Source organism: Sceloporus occidentalis, unplaced genomic scaffold (assembly GCF_023333645.1).
Source record: "Sceloporus occidentalis isolate IW3139 unplaced genomic scaffold, rSceOcc1.0.p SCAF_4, whole genome shotgun sequence".
NCBI classification, from domain to species: Eukaryota; Metazoa; Chordata; class Lepidosauria; order Squamata; family Phrynosomatidae; genus Sceloporus; species Sceloporus occidentalis.
Window position 1 is genome coordinate 8138923 of NW_028316984.1, and position 18963 is coordinate 8157885.

At 41.8% G+C, this 18963-nt stretch overlaps 1 protein-coding gene across 4 annotated transcripts in view; it reads right to left on the minus strand.

Annotated features, from left to right (window-relative positions):
• LOC149313475 (WD repeat-containing and planar cell polarity effector protein fritz homolog) overlaps nt 1–18963 on the minus strand; it is a 209446-nt gene that overhangs the window by 54919 nt on the left and 135564 nt on the right. For all 4 annotated transcript variants that reach the window (XM_089519160.1, XM_089519159.1, XM_089519162.1 and 1 more), the window contains one exon: nt 760–862. In XM_089519160.1, coding sequence (XP_089375286.1) covers nt 760–862 — 103 coding nt within the window. The remainder of the gene's footprint in view (nt 1–759; nt 863–18963) is intronic.

Consider the following 18963-nt stretch of genomic DNA (forward strand, 5'->3'; position numbering starts at 1 on the left):
AATGACCCACGCCAAGGGGCATTTGCCCTGAAACGGTTGTGGAAGCCTCGGATTCACTTGTGGGAAATTTGGGCGAATATGAACTTCACATGCATAATTCGGTTCCTGATTCAGGTAAAAGGTAATCTGAATGGCCCCAAAGTCAACTCAAGGGCAGCTAACAACAACAACAACAACAACAACAGGGATATTTAAGCACAATATATACATTTGAATACGCTTCAAATACCAGGAAGTGTTCAGAACACAAAACCCTAATAATTTTTAAGACCCCCCAAACTCTAGGGATTTGCAAATCTGGTCCACATATTTTTCACAAGTTGATGATTCAATACAAATAATTTCGGACCACATGATTTGAAAATTAGTCCTTACTGAATTTAATTGGTTTAGTAAAGGAGGCTCTGTGAAAGCCTTCTCAAATGTGACCCTAAAGGAAGCTTCTTAATATATATATCAGTATGGGTTCCTGGATCCTATGTCTTCTCAGTCTTTCTGCAATATATAAATAATTATCATTAAACTCCCCCCTTTCTTTGGGGTATCTACAATTCCACCATTCTCAACTTTTGTATCTAAAAGCTGTTTTTGAATGGGTAAATTTCCCTCTTAAGCAAAGATGCCATCATTGTCCTCCCACCCCCAAAACAATTCCAATTAACCAACAACTCTGCTACAAGCATAACATGACAGTGATACAAGAACAAGTATTGATTAAAACAAAAAAAAGCCATTTTTAAAAACACCATTAATTCTTACCAGCTGCAGTAGTTATTGATTCTGTGTCAATGTCGTTAGCTTTTTTCTTTGCCACTTCAGCTAGTGCCAATTCACCCTTATCTAGTGCAAAGTAATGGATGTCCTTTAGAAAAAAAGCAAAATAAAAGATTAATCTAAAATGAATCTTGGGCAAGTAACAAAGGAGAATTTGAAAGGAAAAAGGGCTTCTTTATTGCTTAGAAACACAGATGGAAGTGATGAGACTATATTTATAATTTCCTCAGTGTTGCTCTTTTGAAATGCAGGTTTATTATCCTCTTCGTACTTCTGTTCTGACATATAATAATGAATAAAGTGTTAATTATTAACAGAAAGAAAAGAGCTCTCAACCCTGGATTTGTAGCCAAATCTTTAATAGATGCTTTGGCTTTTGTTTTTGTATGGGTGAGCAAACTGAAATCTTAACCGATCTTCAATTAAAAGTGCGAGAGGCAGAGAGGTAAAATAGTTAAGTATATGGTTGAACCCAAACTGTGAAGTGACTGAATGTAATATAGCATTGGATACATATTATCAGCAGTATGATATACAGTATTCCTTTTCCAATCACTTCCAAACTCTGTGTACTCTGATTATATTTTTTATATATATCCTTTCTGCCCTATTGTATTCTGCTACTTAACACTGCTGAGAAAAAGCATCCTTTGATCTGAGTTGATTGAGGGCTTTTTCTCAGCAGTGTTAAGTAGCAGAATACAATAGGGCAGGGGTCGGCAACCTCTGGCCCGTGGGCCGGATGCGGCCCGCAGAGGCCTGGCGGCCGGCCCCTGCCTCCTGTTGCCGCCGCCGCCGCCCGTCACGGCTTTTCGCTGCTCTGGGCGCCGCCATTTTGGTTGGCAAAATGGCGGCGAGGTCGCGCGAGACTTCGCCGCCATTTTGGGTGAAAAAATGGCGGCGCCCAGAGCGGCCCCAGAGACGGCAGCGGGCCTCTTAAAGGCCCACCGCCGCTGCCGCCGCGGCCGCCCATCGCGGCTTTTAGTCGCCATTTTGGGCGGCAAAGTGGCGGCGAAGTCTCGCGCGACCTCCCCCCAAGGTTGCGCGAGATTTCGCCGCCATTTTGGGCGAAAAAATGGCGGCGCCCATAGCCCCAGAGGCCGCTCTGGGCGCCGCCATTTTTTCACCCAAAATGGCGGCGAAGTCTCATGCGACCTCACCGCCATTTTGCCAACCAAAATGGCGGCGCCCAGAGCAGCGAAAAGCCGTGACGGGCGGCAGCGGCGGCAACAGGAGGCCCGCTGCCGTCTCTGGGGCCCTCCAGCAGGGCTCCGGGGGCGGCAGGGGGCCTCTGGGAGGCCCGCTGCCGTCCCTGGGGCCCTCCAGGAGGGCTCCGAGGGCGGCAGGGGGCCTCTGGGGGGCCCGCTGCCGTCCGTGGGGCCCTCCAGGAGGGCTCCGAGGGCGGCAGGGGGCCTCTGGGGGACCCTATGCCGTCCCTGGGGCCCTCCAGGAGGGCTCCGAAGGCGGCAGGGGGTCTCTGGGGGACCCTTTGCAGTCCCTGGAGCCCTCCAGGAGGGCTCCGAGGGCGGCAGGGGGTCTCTGGGGGACCCTTTTCAGTCCCTGGGGCCCTCCAGGAGGGATCCGAGGGCGGCAGGGGGTCTCTGGGGGACGCTATGCCGTCCCTGGGGCCCTCCAGGAGGGCTCCGAAGGCGGCAGGGGGTCTCTGGGGGGCCCGCTGCCGTCCCTGGGGCCCTCCAGGAGGGCTCCGAGGGCGGCAGGGGGTCTCTGGGGGACCCTTTGCAGTCCCTGGGGACCTCCAGGAGGGCTCCGACGACGGCAGGGGGCCTCTGGGGGGCCCTTTGCCGTCCCTGGGGCCCTCCAGGAGGGCTCCGAGGGTGGCAGGGGGCCTCTGGGGGGCCCTTTGCCGTCCCTGGGGCCCTCCAGGAGGGCTGCGAGGGCGGCAGGGGGCCTCTGGGGGGCCTGCTGCCGTCCCTGGGGCCCTCCAGGAGGGCTCCGAGGGTGGCAGGGGGCCTCTGGGGGGCCCTTTGCCATCCCTGGGGCCCTCCAGTAGGGCTCCGAGGGTGGCAGGGGGCCTCTGGGGAGCCTTTTGCCATCGCTGGGGCCCTCCAGGAGGGCTCCGATGGCGGCAGGGGGCCTCTGGGAGGCCCGGTGCCATCGCTGGGGCCCTCCAGGGGGCCCTCCAGCACTGGTGGCTCCCACCAGCTTTTTTGCCGGTCTCTGACGGGCCCTGGGGCCCCGTCAGGGGCCAGCAAAGATGGGGAGGCGTGGGCCCTGGAGGGTGGAAGCTCCGCCCCCGGCACGCAGCCCCGCCCCGGAGGGTGGAAGCTCCACCCCCGGCACAGGGCCCCGCCCCGGAGGGTGGAAGCTCCACCCCTCACATGTGGCCCCGCCCCAGAGGGTTGAAGCTCCACCCCCGGCTTCGGCCCCCCAGTCGCCTGAGGGACACCAACCCGGCCCCCGGCTCAAAAAGGTTGCCTACCCCTGCAATAGGGCTTCCTCTATCTTGACCTTGACTCTGGAACTTTCTTCCAAGGGAGTCAGACTGGCTCCATCTGGGCAGACTATCTTTTAGGTAATTTCTAAATATTCCCCTGTTTGATATCCTTCCTTCTTCCCTTCTTGCTGCAGTTCTAGCCACACATGAGAGTAAGTACCCATTGAATTCAGGTAGTTAAGAGAGTTTTAATGTTCTTCAACCCTGCCCCTCAGTAAGTACTCAAAGTTGCTTAGAATTAGAACAATTTTTTTAAAATAAAATAAAAAAAACACTGTATTAAAAAAGTAGGAAAACAGGCAACAGGATAAAAATAAAGAGAACTGAAGAGCTAAAATAATTCATCTTAGATGAAGTAAATAAAAAGGAACTGAAAGTACATCAAAATAGGTGTGTGGGAAGCCACTCTAGGGAAAACATTTTTCAGGCAAAGTGTCACCACTGAGAAAGCTATCCACTGTATGTCTAATAGCAGGGTTACTTGATGGAGGTCTCTGTTCATGACTGTAGTGATACAGGCAAGCAAATAGGACCCTTCAGGTACCCTAGTCCCATGTTGTGTTGAGCTTTAAAGCTCAGAAGCAGCACCATGAAACACGTATTTATGAGTGAATACATACTGTATGGTGTGTCTACCTCTTTTCCTCCTTTGCTACAGGAGAAGAAACCTTGACAGATCATAAGAGGCTTTTTAGGGTAAGCCTGCTGCTGTGGAACACTATACTATATCTTTGTTGTAAGTGACTTGATTACCCTTTTGGCCTGTGTTTTTTACCCTTCCTCATCAACCATCCCATAGGCTACTATTGCTGCACCTAAAGGCTTAATGCTATTCTTATTGATACCAGTACTTTAAAAGGACTGTTGTTGTTTGTCTTCAACTGTCCTCCAACTTATGGCAAATCTAAGGTGAATCTGTTGTGGGATTTTCTTGGCAATATTTGTTCAGAGGGAGTTTGCCTTTGCTTCCCTCTGAGGTTGAGAGACAATTTCCCTTGCCCAAGGTCAACCAGTAAGTTTCCATGCATAACAGGAATTCAGACTTTGGTCTCCAGAGTCGTAGTCCAGTGCTCAAACCACTACATCATGCTGGCTCACTTTAAAGGGCCAGGGTTAGGGAGGCCTTGCCGGGTCCAGGACAAGATACCAAACGTGGGTGGGACATCCCAAAGAGCCTCAAAAACTGGAAATGTCCCGGGGGAAAATGGGATATGGCAACCGTATATGCTGTATTATATTACTGCTGGAAGATTCAACAGTATTTTACGGCTGGATCTGGAAGGCTGCTTGAAAAAGACAATGCGAACAATTCAAGAACATTGTAATTACTAATGTCCTCCTCATAGATAGAATGCGTTTTTCAAATGCAGCTTAACCTACATAAATTAAGGAAACACAGTCAGCCCTCCGTTTTTGCGGCGGATCCGTTCTGGACCCTCCCTCCCATGAAAATAGTGACACGCACATATTCAAGCCCCACAGGCTTGAATGGGGCGGGACGCGTGCCCACAGGGGCACACACCATTGAAAATAATGGAGGTCACCCCTCCATGAATAATCAAGAATGCAGTTCTCAAGTCTGTGAGAAATGAGGGGCAACTGTACAGAAAAAACTATTCCCATTTCTTTTCTCCATCTCAGAACAAAACAGTGAGGAGAAAGATTTGTTTTCCTTGATGAAGGAAGTACAAACAATACGTATTTTATTGCTGAAAAGAATATGGACATTTTCAAATACGCAGACATGTCCTAAATCCAAATGGTGCTGCTATGTTACATGAGAATGTGTGTTTCTTTTCTGTTGGCCTTGGCCTTATGTCTTTAAATATCAAGTGGCTTACTCCTTGAATTTCCATTTTGCCTGTGACCTGAAGACAAATGGCAACAGAGGTTAGAAAGAGAGAAATCTATTTATTCTGTTCTACTAAGTCAAGTTATCTGAATTATATTTTAGGTCATTACTATGTGTGCATGGTAAAAGAAGAAAAGAACAAGGAAATATTCCTTTTGCTTCCAATGTGTTATCTGTGAAGCCTCAATCAGTGGATTTGTTCCAGGTGGTAGGTAGTCTGGTTAATCCAGACTGTCTCCACTTGGCTGCTGATGCAAGTCCCTCCTGCTGTGAGAAAATTTCTGGTTTCTCTGCAGATAAAATCATCCAGATTTTGATTAAAATGTGTGTCTAAGCAAGGAAAGCAGTGTCTAAAGGGAGAAATATTAGATTGTCTCTCTGAATGGAAGTTACTACCCTTTAAATTGTGTTAGCATGTGTGCTTTTGGATCTTGCTTTCTGTTTGGATTGAAATTCTCTCTCTCTGTGCCTTCAAGTCACCTGTTAATTTATGGTGATTTCATGAATCTCTTAGGGTTTTCTTATACAAGGAATTCAGAGGTGGGTTTGCCACTTCCTACTTCTGAAATATAGCCTACAGCACCTGGTATCTGTTGGTGGTCTCTCATGCAAGTATTAATCAGAACTGAGGGCTTTGACATGTAAACTTTGTAAGATGGGGGGAAAGCATGGCACTTCTTTCTTAGAAAGAAGCATGTGCTCTGTCATCATAGGGCACAGAATCAGGCTCGTTTCTGATGTTTCAGTTTAGGAATTGATTTGAATCCAGCATACATTCTCTTTCAGCTCCTTCTATTCATAGGGCAAGCAGTAGTGTTTACACAGCTTATCTCTCCCTAAACTCTTCTCTGGGGACTCTTCAGAATAGTGGGGTAATGACACTGAGGGCTACACAAGAAGGGGTGAATTGGTAAAAATGATATCCTCTTCTTCCACCAGTTGGGGAGGGGCATATTGGTCTGAACAGCACTTGCCAGTGAACTAAAAACCATGACTCCAACCCACTGAATCATTTAAAAAAAAACAACAGCTGTATATAAGACAATGCAATATGTATAAGTTGTATGAGACACTGAATTATTTCTTTGTTTTTGTGCATTCTTATTCCGAAGTTCCAGTTCTTTCTATGAAATTTTGGGCCTGTTACAGACTGCCAAAATAAAGCTGCTTCGGGTCTCTTTGGAGGTATGCTATTTAAATGATGCATGGGTCCTAAGAGTCCAGAGGTCGCACCAAAGCCACACGCCATTCCTAAGTACTGGAGTGCAGCTTTGGTGCAGCTTCTGGATTCTTAGGATGCATGCATCATTTAAATAGCATACCTCCAAAGAGACTCGAAGCAGCTTTATTTTGGCAGTCTGTAACAGGCCATAGAAATGTTTACCTTTCTGTATCTTCAAAGTGTACACATATTTGCCCTCATAATATTTAGTCATAATGGGGCAGCACATAGGATACTGTAAAGTGCTCTTGCTGCTTTCTGTATTTACTCGAAAAAATGAAAATATTTCCCATCAATACTGTGTAGCTTTATTACTGGCTGTGGACTATCAAGATGAGTTTCACCATGTGAAAACACAGGGCTGACATTAGCAAGCTGATTGGAAAAGAGAGGGTCCACTGCTCTCTCTCAGAAGCTCACATGAAAACTAAAAGTGAGTAAAGGCACTAAAAAGGGCAAATATATGAATATGTGGTGTCCATTTATTTATCATGCTGATGTAAGGATGGGGAATGTGTAGCCCTGTGAACTGACCATTTCCACCCACTCCTAGGGCACATGCAGGGCAATTCTTACACAGTTTGGAACTTCTCAGCTGCTTTAAGCCAAGGGACGCTTTTATTTAAGAGCAAAATAAAATAAAACTCAATTTTCTTGTCAAAGTTCTCCCTGGGCTTTTAAAAGAAATCCAGCTGCCTCCCAAAATGTAGTAAAATTGTCCTCTCCGGTCTGTGTGTGTTTGTCCTGAGTTTTATGCCACAGAGATATGTGTTCTTTCAAGAATCCATTGCAATTCCTCAGCCCCTGGTAGCTGCCTATCCCTGTGCTAACTGAACTGCTATCTTTTGTGGCCCAACATTTGAACTTCTCTAGCGTTACTCTTTGGAATTGCCCCTGTTTCTAGATGAAATTACAGCCATTTTTTAATCATCTATATTTAATTTGTTTGCTGCAGCTTTTTTGATTGTATTTGCCAAGAAAAATCCCTGATCTATTTTAATTGCTACCAACACAGCATTTGTAAGACAAGCGGTCCAAACATTTTTACTATATTTCAGAATGTCACAATTGATGTTGCAAACAGAGCAAGTGTTCACAAAAAGATTTATAGGTATTCTGCAGTGTTTTCACTATTAATTATACTAACTAATCCTTACTCAAGTGTATGCAGTCATAACTTGTAAATAAACTTGTAAAACTTGTTTTTATTCTTCTAGGAAGTAATAAATCAGTAATGTAAGGGTAAAGATAAAGGGACATAGCAGTAAGCACTCTTCTTCTTTCAAGAATTATTATATAAATATTATCCTTAAATGGTAAAACCTAAAACCACATACAGGATTAGGGCACAGAAACAACCTTAGGCGGCATAAGGAAAAAAGTGGAACATGAACACATACAGTTCAGAATTCTAGCAGTCTGTATAGGCCTAGTACTCCTTGTGAGATTAAACCAGGTGTGGTTTTAGAAGAATGTATGCCTTGGGGCAAAGTAATAAGAATTTGCCATAAATATTGTACTTCCTCTGTCCATAGTGTAATAAGATTGTCAGAAAGGAGCCCTGAGCAAGTTCTTAAAAGGATAAAGGTTTATACAGTACTGTTAGTTTAAGTCAGGGTGCAGCTACGTAATTTTAAAATCTGAACTCAGTGGTTCCATAGGGCCATGCCATTAGATGGCAATATGTATTTCTTCAGCTGTGAAGCATACAAGTAAGCATTTATCTTCCCATGGTTCTATTCTATACAAGCACCTCTACATTCTTGATAAGTTACAGTAAATCAACTAACTAGATAGTTCACATCTTGTCAAGTCTGATAAAGACTCTGATTATCTGAAAGTTCACATTTTAAACTCATTTCAATCATGATACCATCACGACTAAAGAAATAAAATGGAGTTTCTTTCTGCTGCTCTGACAGTAAACAAATCTATCTGGGAATAAATAGCATTTTGTTGTAGAAAAGCATAACATGTTTTTATGGTAAAAATTATAAAATGAGAATGTGTAAGCCTCTCCTGTCCTGATTATGGAAGTTGAATAAAATCAGGATGCTGCGGGAAGCAGTATCAATGCCAGTGAGCCCTGGTATGCATACCCAATAGGAGGGTGCTGCTCTAGCTCTTGTTGCTGTCCAAGTGGCCTTTTGCCAGGCTGAAGGTTCCCAAATGTCAACCCCAAGGTTGATGCAAGTGCAAAGCAGGATCAAAGGGAGTGGAGGCTGAGGTCATGTGTGTTGTACGAAAAACAGAGACCAGAAACATTTAAGGACCGTTGTGCTATTGAAAGGTAATGTAGAAATAAATGCATTAATAATGCTGTTGCTTTCATTGTAATCCCACTAAAGAAATTGCACGATTACAGTGCAAAAGCACCCTCATGTGGTAATCTCCAAAGACTCTAGAGATCAGAGTTCAATTTCTCACTTGGCCATGGAAACTCACTGGATGACATTGGGTGAGTCACCTATTTTTAGCCCAAGAGAACAGTGTGATAGGTTTGCCTTAGGGTTGACGTAAGTCAGAAATGACTGGAAGGCACATAGCAAGAAATGCCACTACACAGTGATTCTACAATAAAATACTAATGATGGAAATATTAGTCATCTGTTCCCATATCAGTACAGTCAGCCCTTGGTATTTGCAAATCCCCCACAGATACTGCGGGCTGACTGTAAATGACGTTCACAGCTACACAAGCTACAATATAATAAAAGTTACAATGCAATATTCACTCAGGAATTAATGCAGAAGCTTAATATACTATGACTTGATTCATTAGTATTTTTGAATGATACTTTCGTTAAGAATAAGAGAAAACTGAAGTATAAATATAGTATATAAATATGCCTATATTCACTTGTTACTCCAACTAGCATAGATGCACTGAATCAATTATTGGGTGCTTTGATTAATTAATTAATTCACAGTGTGAATTAAATAACTTCTCAGCCTGCCAGAGCTTCTCATTGAGGAGGAAAAAAAAATCTGAAACATAAAATTAAATGGCTCTGTAAACAGTTTTAAAATGCAATACAACTGAAAAGCCAACTCCAAAACTGGTATTAAAAACCAAAGGCTGTGCAGGACAGCATTGGTGCCTGCCAGCAGCTCAGTAAGGATGGAGACAAACTGACTTCCCTTGGGAGGGAGCTCCATAATTAAAGTATTGTAAAGAAAAAGCCCTGTCTTGTGTAGCCTACATCTTGTCTATTTGGTGGGATAACAAAGCCTTCACTGACATGACAACACACTTTCAGATACTCTGCTTCCCCTCCCAGATATTTATAAATAAAAATAGCATCTTGATTTGAACATGGAAGAAAAATGGAAGCTAGTACAGTTGGTAAAAGACTGGTGATATGGTGGTCTTTAAAGATTTATCAGTCAACAGCCTGGCCATCACATTCTGCAACAGGGCAAATCTAATTAGTAATCTGTGGCTAAAGATGTTTTCCCTAAATAGATTCACAGTTGGTATACCAATCAAAGCTCAGCAAAGGCACTTCCAACTATGGTAGCCATATGGTTTCTAGGCGCAATATCTAAGAGCACTCCCAAAACTGCTGTTCTCATCTTTCAAAAGGAGTGCGATTCCATTTAAGCTGCATAGCATTACAGAAAAAAGTTAACATAAATCCAACAAATCCAAAGAAGATGACTAGGAATGGGAAGAGCAGCTGAAAGAACTACACAAAATCCTAAAGTGTATTCAATTGAACACTAAAGTTAGAATTATCCAAGCCATTTTATTCTTCATCACTATGTACAGAAGTGAAAACTGGACAGTGAAGAAAGCGGATAAGAAGAAAATCAACTTGTCTGAGATGTGGTGCTGGAGAAGAGTGTTGAGGATATCACGGATAGTGAAAAAGAGAAACAAATAGGTCCTAGTAGAGATCAAGCCTGAACTCTCCCTGGAAGCTAAGAGGATGAAAGTGACCCTGTCATACTTTGGCCACATCATGAGAAAGGATGACTCATTAGAAAAGACACCCATGTTAGGAAAGGTAGAAAGTGGAAAAAAAGAGAGGAAGACCACATGCCAGATAGCTGGACTTAATCATAGCAGTCATGGGGTTGAATTTGCAGGATCTAAGCAGAACAGTTGAGGATAGGGAGTCTTGGAGGTGTCTTATGCACAGGATCGCCATGGGTTAACGTGCAGTTAACAACAAACAACTGCAAAATCCTACTGAATCAATGGGTGTACTCTAGTTGACACACATCAGCTACATGTGTGTCTAATTATGGATTTAGACCACTAATAATTAAATTTTATATAATATTTGCAAGTCACAAAACTACTTTGAAATAAATATATATTTATCTTTTCTGAAACACAAACTGAAGCACTAATAACCAGTAGCAATATTGCAATGGGTGTCATCCAGTGGGGGGGGGGGGGTGGGACCTCTGTGGACGGGACTTCTGGAACAGGACTTCTGGGTGTGGCGGGGGGAAACATGTGAGCAGCCGTGAAGGCCAAAAGCACACCCACACGGGCACCTGGGGCCAAGGGGTGCCCACACAGGCCTGAAAAGCACCCGTACAGTCCCTAAGGAGCACCTGCCAGTGCAGGAGGCCAACTGGGTGTCACCTGGTGCAGCCAGCACTCCTCCAGTGACACTACTGCTAATAATTCCCCTGCAGTTATATAGCTTATATTAACTAAGGATTTTCTGCCTCTAAAAGTTAAATATGTGTTTGAGTGTTTTCATAAATGTACAAAGCGCTTTGAAAAAAGAGACTTTTGAGCATGTTACTAAATTATATTACGAAATGAGTATTTTATTGTAAAATATGTGTGTAATTTTGTATATGAAATAAGACAAATAAAAAATATAGCATGTCAAGCAATTGGTAACATGGAAAATAGTGAAATCTCCTAGTATTCTGATTTGTATATTGTTGTTTTTAATAATCTGTTTTTGTCAACTTAAATCATCTCAATATTTTCACAGCATCTGACAGGCACCTGATGTACAACTATCTTTATGACATATTTCTGGGCAAAATTCCATGTACTGTTCAGAATTTTCTTCTTCTTTACTGTTACTTTACAACACTAAAGATTTGACACTTTTATTAAAGTGTCTGTTCTTTGGGTCTGCCCTCCCCCTAGAAGTAGAGTGGGTGCCCTTTTGAATTGTCAGCAGTTGAAAGCTGCAACACACTACAAAAGGATTTAAACCAACAACTTTAATATTGCTTGATCCTTGCTGTCGTACATAGGATTAGTTGCTACTCAATAAAAGTAGGTGGCATTTATCATGATATGTCCTTTCCTGTGGTATTTGAACTTCAAAGGAATTAATAGCCATTGTCTTATTTATATCTGACGTGATATTTTTCAGAGAATTATATGATTGTTATTATAATATTATATTGAAGGACACAATCCTCAACTGCATGAACACATTAAGAGGTTAGTATAACTTTTTAGTAACATGGTACAAACACACACACACGGGGTGGTTGCATATCCTTATCAAAATATCCGACATCTGAAATGCTTAAAACTTTTTTCATGGGTGGCCGAAATAGTGACACTTTTGCTTTCTGATGCTTCAGTGTATACAAACTTTATTACACACACAAACATATTAAAAATATTGTATAACATTACCTTCAGGATATGTGTATAAGGTGTATATGAAACACAAATAAATTTCATGTTTAGATTTGGGTCCTATCTCCAAGATATCTCATTCTGTACATGCAAATATTTCAATTCTGATAAAATTCAAAATATGGAACACTTCTCATCTCAAGCATTTTACATAATGGATGCTCAACCTAGATACAATAACTAGTACACCAGCGATTTTTTTCCAGTCAGTTGCTTGTATGAGAAGTGACACTGAATACATCTAAGAGTATGGTCATTAGAAATACAGGTTTCTTTAATCTGGAAATCCAAAATCAGAAAACTTTAAAAAAATGTAACTTTTTGCTATAAGCTGCTTGTTTCTGCCTTTGAGGTGGAGCTGCAGAACCAGAAGTCAATTCCAAGCTTTGTCAGATTGGTATTTCTATGGCTGAGAGACCATCTTCTCCTTTTTAGATCTATTTGGTCCTTGACTTCATCTAGAATATGAAGCAAGAATCCTCATTGGCTTTTTGAATATACAGTCCAGGTACAGAACACAGTTTCGTAAAAGATAGCAAGGAGAAAGAAGCCCAAATGGCAACATCAAGGGAATTTATGCCGAAGGAGAAGGGTGAAAGAAAAGAAAGAACCAGGAAAGCTTTAGAAGTTGGAGGCAGGAGCCTGAAGCTGAGTGAGACACCAACAAGACTAAAGAGTGAGGTTGTACACAGTGGGAAGATATTACAAAAAGAAAAGAAGAGGCTGTTATTGTAATAAAGTAAACAGATGGCAGGAGCATGGCCTGAAGGGTTTAGCAGCAGATAGAGGGGGAAGTCATGTTTGAAAGAGATGTAGCTCAGATAAGATACAGCTGTTTCAATAACTAGTAAAGTACTTGAGAATTTTGAAACTGTACCACTCAACACTTCAAATCTAAGTCCTTTGCATTTTGGAGAATTAGGCTCCAGCCCTATGACTATTTCTGTAGGACTCAATCAATGAGATTCACTTCTGAATAAACACTACAAGATTTTACCATCAGTTCCACATATCTTTAGCTTCTAAATGTAGAAAGAAGAGACTTCTATAGCAATAGAGAAGGAGAAAGCTGAATTTTTAGAAAGTATAAAGAGGAGAGCAAGGACATTTACATATAAATAAATACAACATATATAATTACTTCCTCAGAAGTACAGCATTTTCAATATGTTCTTTTGAAGCCTGCTTAGTTAGGAAAGTTTATCACAGCAGACACATCTTTCTAATTAGATAGAGTAAGCTAGATGATTAGAGCTGTACATTGAAAAGCATTAAAAGGTTCATGCAATTTCTTTTTGTATAATTAGAAAGGAATTTTCATAACCTATAAAAGAAGAATGTAATTGTACAATTTAACATATAATTTAAATATGAAGATCAAACTAGCAGGGCAAGTAGCTTAATAGGATAAATGATATTAGCTTCTAGTGTCAAAGCTTAATTTAAACAGAATGTCTTCATTATGCAAAAGAGTTGAGCATACGTGACTCTCAAAAGGGTTTCCCCCTATTGTTTTTCTTTTAAAAACATGAAATTGCCTGCAGATCGAAAACAATGTGCTGGGAGACTGGGAATGCACAAATGCCTTTACCCACTGGGTCTCACTGCCCTATTGTGCTGCAAGATCTTATAAGAAAAGAGCTTCCTATGGAGTTTGCATATTGAAGATTGTAAGAAATGGTTTATCTTGCTCCTGTTGCAAATAGTATAGGATGGAGGTAAGAGTGCTAATATTTTCTTCCTATTTTGACATTTGGCTTCAGGCAGATAAATCTAAAATATGAAATGTGATGAATAGTTTATGCTGGCTTCATAAATTTAAATTATATGCCAGAACATATATTTTTTTTTAAAAAAAATCTGTTAAAGAAAGGGCTACTTTTAGAATTCTTGATGCCTCTCACGGATATAGAATCTATAGTCTTTATTCAAAGATGGAAGCCTTGGATGCTGACTGTCCCCTCAATTTGGTCCTTCTCCCATTGCTCATGCTTGACACTGAATGCCAGGTTGGTACAAAATGACCTTCTTCACACATGATTTGATCACTGATGAGAAGAGGCAATCTGGCATATATTAAATGACTTGAATAGTTGACTTGGATGGGGTCATCAACATGGCAGTACCAGCTCAGGCTAGAGAGCTTGTGAATCAGGGAACTCCTCAGAGTCCATAAGGGATACCTTCTCCATCTCCAAGAGACCCTGTCATTCTGGCATAGATTATGGAAGTTGTCACCTAATGTTGGGCCAAGAGACAGATTTTGCAATGTACAACGGGGCCTTGTTATCTGCAGGCTTGCCATCTGTGGATTTAAGCATCCGCAAACAGCAAACCCCATTGTCCCTAATGGTGGTTTGAGCATGTAGTCACACCACCAGGCATGTGCATGTCGTGCTGCCATTAGGGACAATGGGACTTGAGGTCCCACATTTTTTGGTATCCATATCGGGGGGGGGGGGGAGGTCCGGAACTGATACCCCACAGATACCGAGGTCCAGCTGTATTGGTGGCCTACCCTCCTTCCCTGACTGAGCTGTTGGAGGTGATATTCAAGAAGCCCAGGATAGTAGTTCTGGGGGACTTCAGTGTCTACATGGAAATGATAGGGTATGTAGGCAGCTGACAGCTTATATTGCTACATACTTCAGAAAGCTTAGCAAGCAGTTACTAAATCTTAAGTTCTTCCTTGTTTATCCTTAAATATTAGCCATTCTGAGTCAAGGAGTGAAACATTTGTCGACCAGCTCTTAGAACACCTATTTCAAAGCTGTGGACACATGTGAAATTCAGGGCCCAGAAGCAAGTCAATTTTTCCAACATGGGGCGAGGCAATTCAAAAGGCTCAATAGAGCTAAGGAAGCAAACAACATATAACTGATTGAGTCCTAGTAGACAACGGAGTTGCAAGGAGGAGTCCAAAGTTGCTGTTTCTTTCAACAGGAACAGAGCATGCAGGGCTCCAATTCCAAAAACAGTTAGTGAGAATCACCAGCTGAGGACTGTAGTGCCACTCAACCAAGATCTTGAAATTCTATCTGCCATTGTGGCAAAACGCAGCAACAACTTTAAAGCAGGCCATTTCTCAGTAGACAAAATGGACTCGATGCTCGATCAGCAAATGTAAGACAGAGTACTAAATGTGAGCCATCGTGGCAGCAGTCACAGTCACATTCATTTCTTTCCTTAACTGCTCTTAAGGCTTTCAGTTCTACTGAGTGACTATATCTACTCGGATGCCCTGAAAAAAAAATGACTAGGAAAATGGATTAGTTCCTATTCTGTACAACTGTTACAGAGAGTTGAATTGGGTGACTGTATGTCAGCTGGTAGTACTTTTCCTCTCAAGTACTGCTTATATGCTCTTAGACTCAGGGAAAGGCAATGGCAAACCTCCTCTGAAGAAATTTTGCCAAGAAAACCCCATGATAGGTTCACCTTCGGGTCGCCCTAAGCCAGAAATGAATTGAAGGCACACAACAATAACTGCTGGGCGCACAATGCATTTCATTTTCTCTTGAGATTGCTCTGAAAACTGCACGTACTGCAGAACCTGGGAATTAGATTGTATGGGACAGCCTATTTTATGTTGCATCTGTCCAAAAACGTTGCATTGGCTGCCAGTATTGTAGAGCCAGGTGATGTTATTAACATATAAAAGTCCTAACAATTTGGGACCAGACTGCTGGAGAAAGTGCCTTCTCCTGTATTACTGCTTGTTCACTGAGGTTTATAGACCAAGGGCCCTTGTTGGCACAGGTTCATCTGGCAGTAGCTGGGGAAAAGCATTTTTTGTTGTGGCACACTGCCTTTGAAATTTGTTCCCCTGTAGTACTACAGAAGCCAATACTGGTCAAGTTTTGGCAGCTGTTAATAATGTATCTGACTAGAATTGCCCCTTTTAACATCTAATTTGTTGAGACTTTTTTATTTAACTGTCTATTTTGTTATTTTAACGAATTTCATACATCACCTTGGAATTCTGGCAACAAGAAATGCTATATTAGCATTTAAAATAAATAAATAATAAATAGAAAACAGAAAGCACTAAAATTATACAATATTTTCCTCTCATGATCTGAATGCTTTCCGGTCCAACCTTTTCACTGGCTAGGAACTTAATAAAAACCATCTCTATATTATGCCAAACTGAGTGCTAGACTCCTCTCTTTGACTGGCTGTAACAAACATGGATAGTTTCCCAAACCTGAATGCTTTTTCTTCTGTAGGCTTTAACCTACCCTACCTTGCCACTGGATGCATTTTGCCTTGCTACCTAGGGATTATAGCTCTTAGCCTCTGAGGCATATTAATTGTGTCACTTTAAAAAAATCTGAGTTTATAAACATGAACCCTCCAAAAATGACCCCATTATCTTCTTCAGCTTGAGGCTAGTTGATTCAAAGCCTGTCAAGTAGGCTCCTGAAAATATTTTGCAAAACTATTCAGGACCTCAAAGAAGCTGCAATTTATTCACCTCAAATATTTGTACCTAGTTTTTCCATTCAACAGAAGCCACAAATGTCTCATAATAACAAATAAAATCAATAATAGAACATTAAAATACAACACTATCAATCCAGAGTAGAAACTACATCAAAATGGAATTACTAAAAGAAAAGAAATCTCTTAGCTTCATAATCATTTCAATACTGTGAACCTCAACACTGAGGGAGTCAAGCAAGCCACAAACACCTGTGGACCAACTGACATTATGAAGAACACTGTAATTGACAAAACCAAGCACTGTACTTCAGACAGCAGCAAGATAAACAGTATATACAGGTAGGTTCATATGGGAGATAAAGACCCTTGGCATATGGTCCCAAACTATTTCAATCTCTCTGTACTGGGCTCAAATCAGTTACTCTATATTGGACTAAGAACCAAGTGAGAGCCAATAAACTTTGAAAAAGTCAGCTCCAAACAGCTTAACAGTGGCAGTTCCATTATGTTTCCTTTTTTCAATTGTTTCCTGATATATAGCACATTAGAGCATTCTATCTGGATGACATGAATAGATGCGACCAAAAGCCAAAGGTGGAGCACCAGTCTCATAGCAGCAGCTTTTACTTACCCCTTGTGAAAGGGTAGATCCATACAAAATAGTGCCTGCTACACATAGCTGGGAAAAGCTTTTGAGAAGAATGTAGTAGTTGACTACTGTACATACTCGGGTAAACGTTAACCTTTTGTATAAGTCAAGGGCAGGTTTGGGGGGCAAAATTATGAATTTTGATATGACCCATGGAAAAGTCAAAGATAAAACCTAGGGGCAAAGACTAAGGGACTAAGCAAAGAAAGATGATGCCAAAGAACTTACTAAATTCTGGAAGGTATAAAGATTTTGCACACCCTAAAGACTGGATAGATGAGGAGGGACCTATGGTAAATAGTGGCTGTGCAATGTGTGGGGGAGTTGACCAGGCTTGGGTGAGGCTAAGAAAATGTGCACATGTCAAAAAGGATGTAAAGACAAATGGTAAGGTGCAGTATTAACTCTTATCAAAAAAGCTATTCCCTTTTCTGAGTAGAGTGGTGAAAGCTTACTCTGCTCCAGGAGAACCTAAAAGAAGCATCAACCCCCTTTATTCTCTTGGAGTCTTTTTGAGGAAAAGTGCCAAAAACCTGCTACAACTATGATTTTCCCAACCAGGCACTCAAAAAGGCTAGAAGTGACACCATGTTGGACAGAGTAGCAGGGGTCACTACTTCTTTTTTGCTTTCCCAGACTAAGTTCTTGCCTTTTCCCACTCAGAGAAGGGGGCATTTCCTTTTTTGATATGATATAAGGTACAATACTTACATTGACCCATAGATTCGTTGGCCCAGGTTTTTTGGGTCCATTTTTTTAACTAAAATTTCTAGACTTATACATGAGTGCATAGAGCATATCAAATACTACCGAGAGATCCAAGGAGAATCAACTTGATTATTCCTGGCTCTATCCATCCTCCAAACAAGGTTATCCACCAAAACAACCAGGGCATGCTCAATCCCCAAACTATGTCAGGCTACACATTGAAAGGGATTCCAATAGACAGCTGCTGATCAAGTTTGTATTAGCAGACTTCAAGACAAAAATAATGTGTTCTTGCTGAACGAGACACTCGTAGGTCTTGTATATTCCATGGACTTAACTGATTCATCAGATTCCCGTTTTCCAGGGAATGCTAAGAGAAAAAACTCTATAAGAGATCTCCAACAGCACCATAATCAAAAAATAAACTGTAGGATTCTTTAAGAGGAAGCCATAAAAGTTAATCAATTATCAAATCAGTAATTATGTTAGTTGTCTAGATATACCCAAAAGATCAAGTGCTACCAGGCACTTTATATCTTCACTGACTTCAAATTACCTGTTGACTTATGGTAACCCCATGAATATCATAATTTCATTAGGCAAGGAGTATTCAGAAGTGGTTTGTCATTGCCTTCCTCTGACATATAACCTAATGAACCTTGTTTTTCTTGGTAGCCCCCCATCTGAGAACTAATCAGGCTTGATCCTGCTTAGCTATGTATATATAGCACATCAGAGAACATATATTCTGTGCTTTATTGGCCCAAAGGAACCACAATAACTGTTATAAAATAAAATCATCCATATTTGAATGTGTTGATGATGGTAGGCTGTTGTTGTTGCATGCTGTCAAGTAGTTTCCAACTTATGTCAACCCTATTCTGAGCCCCACAGGGTTTGCCATTGTCTTTCTGAGGCTGAGAGAATGTGACTTGCCCAAGGTCACCCAGTGGTTTACATGGTTGAGTGGGGATTTGAACCCTGGTCTCCAGAGTCATAGTCCAACATTCAAATCCTACACTATGCTAGCTCTCGATGGTAGAGTAGGATTGCTCAAGAATTAGGGCAGGGACTCCTTCTGGGAGGCGTAAGATCAAATTTTAGTTAGAGTACCACTCACACTACTACGAGTAAGGAAAAACTGTAGAGCCATACTACTGGAGGTCTTTTATACCAGTAGTTCTGCAATGGGATCCCCTTCCTGCTCCTGAGTAGGAGAGGGACT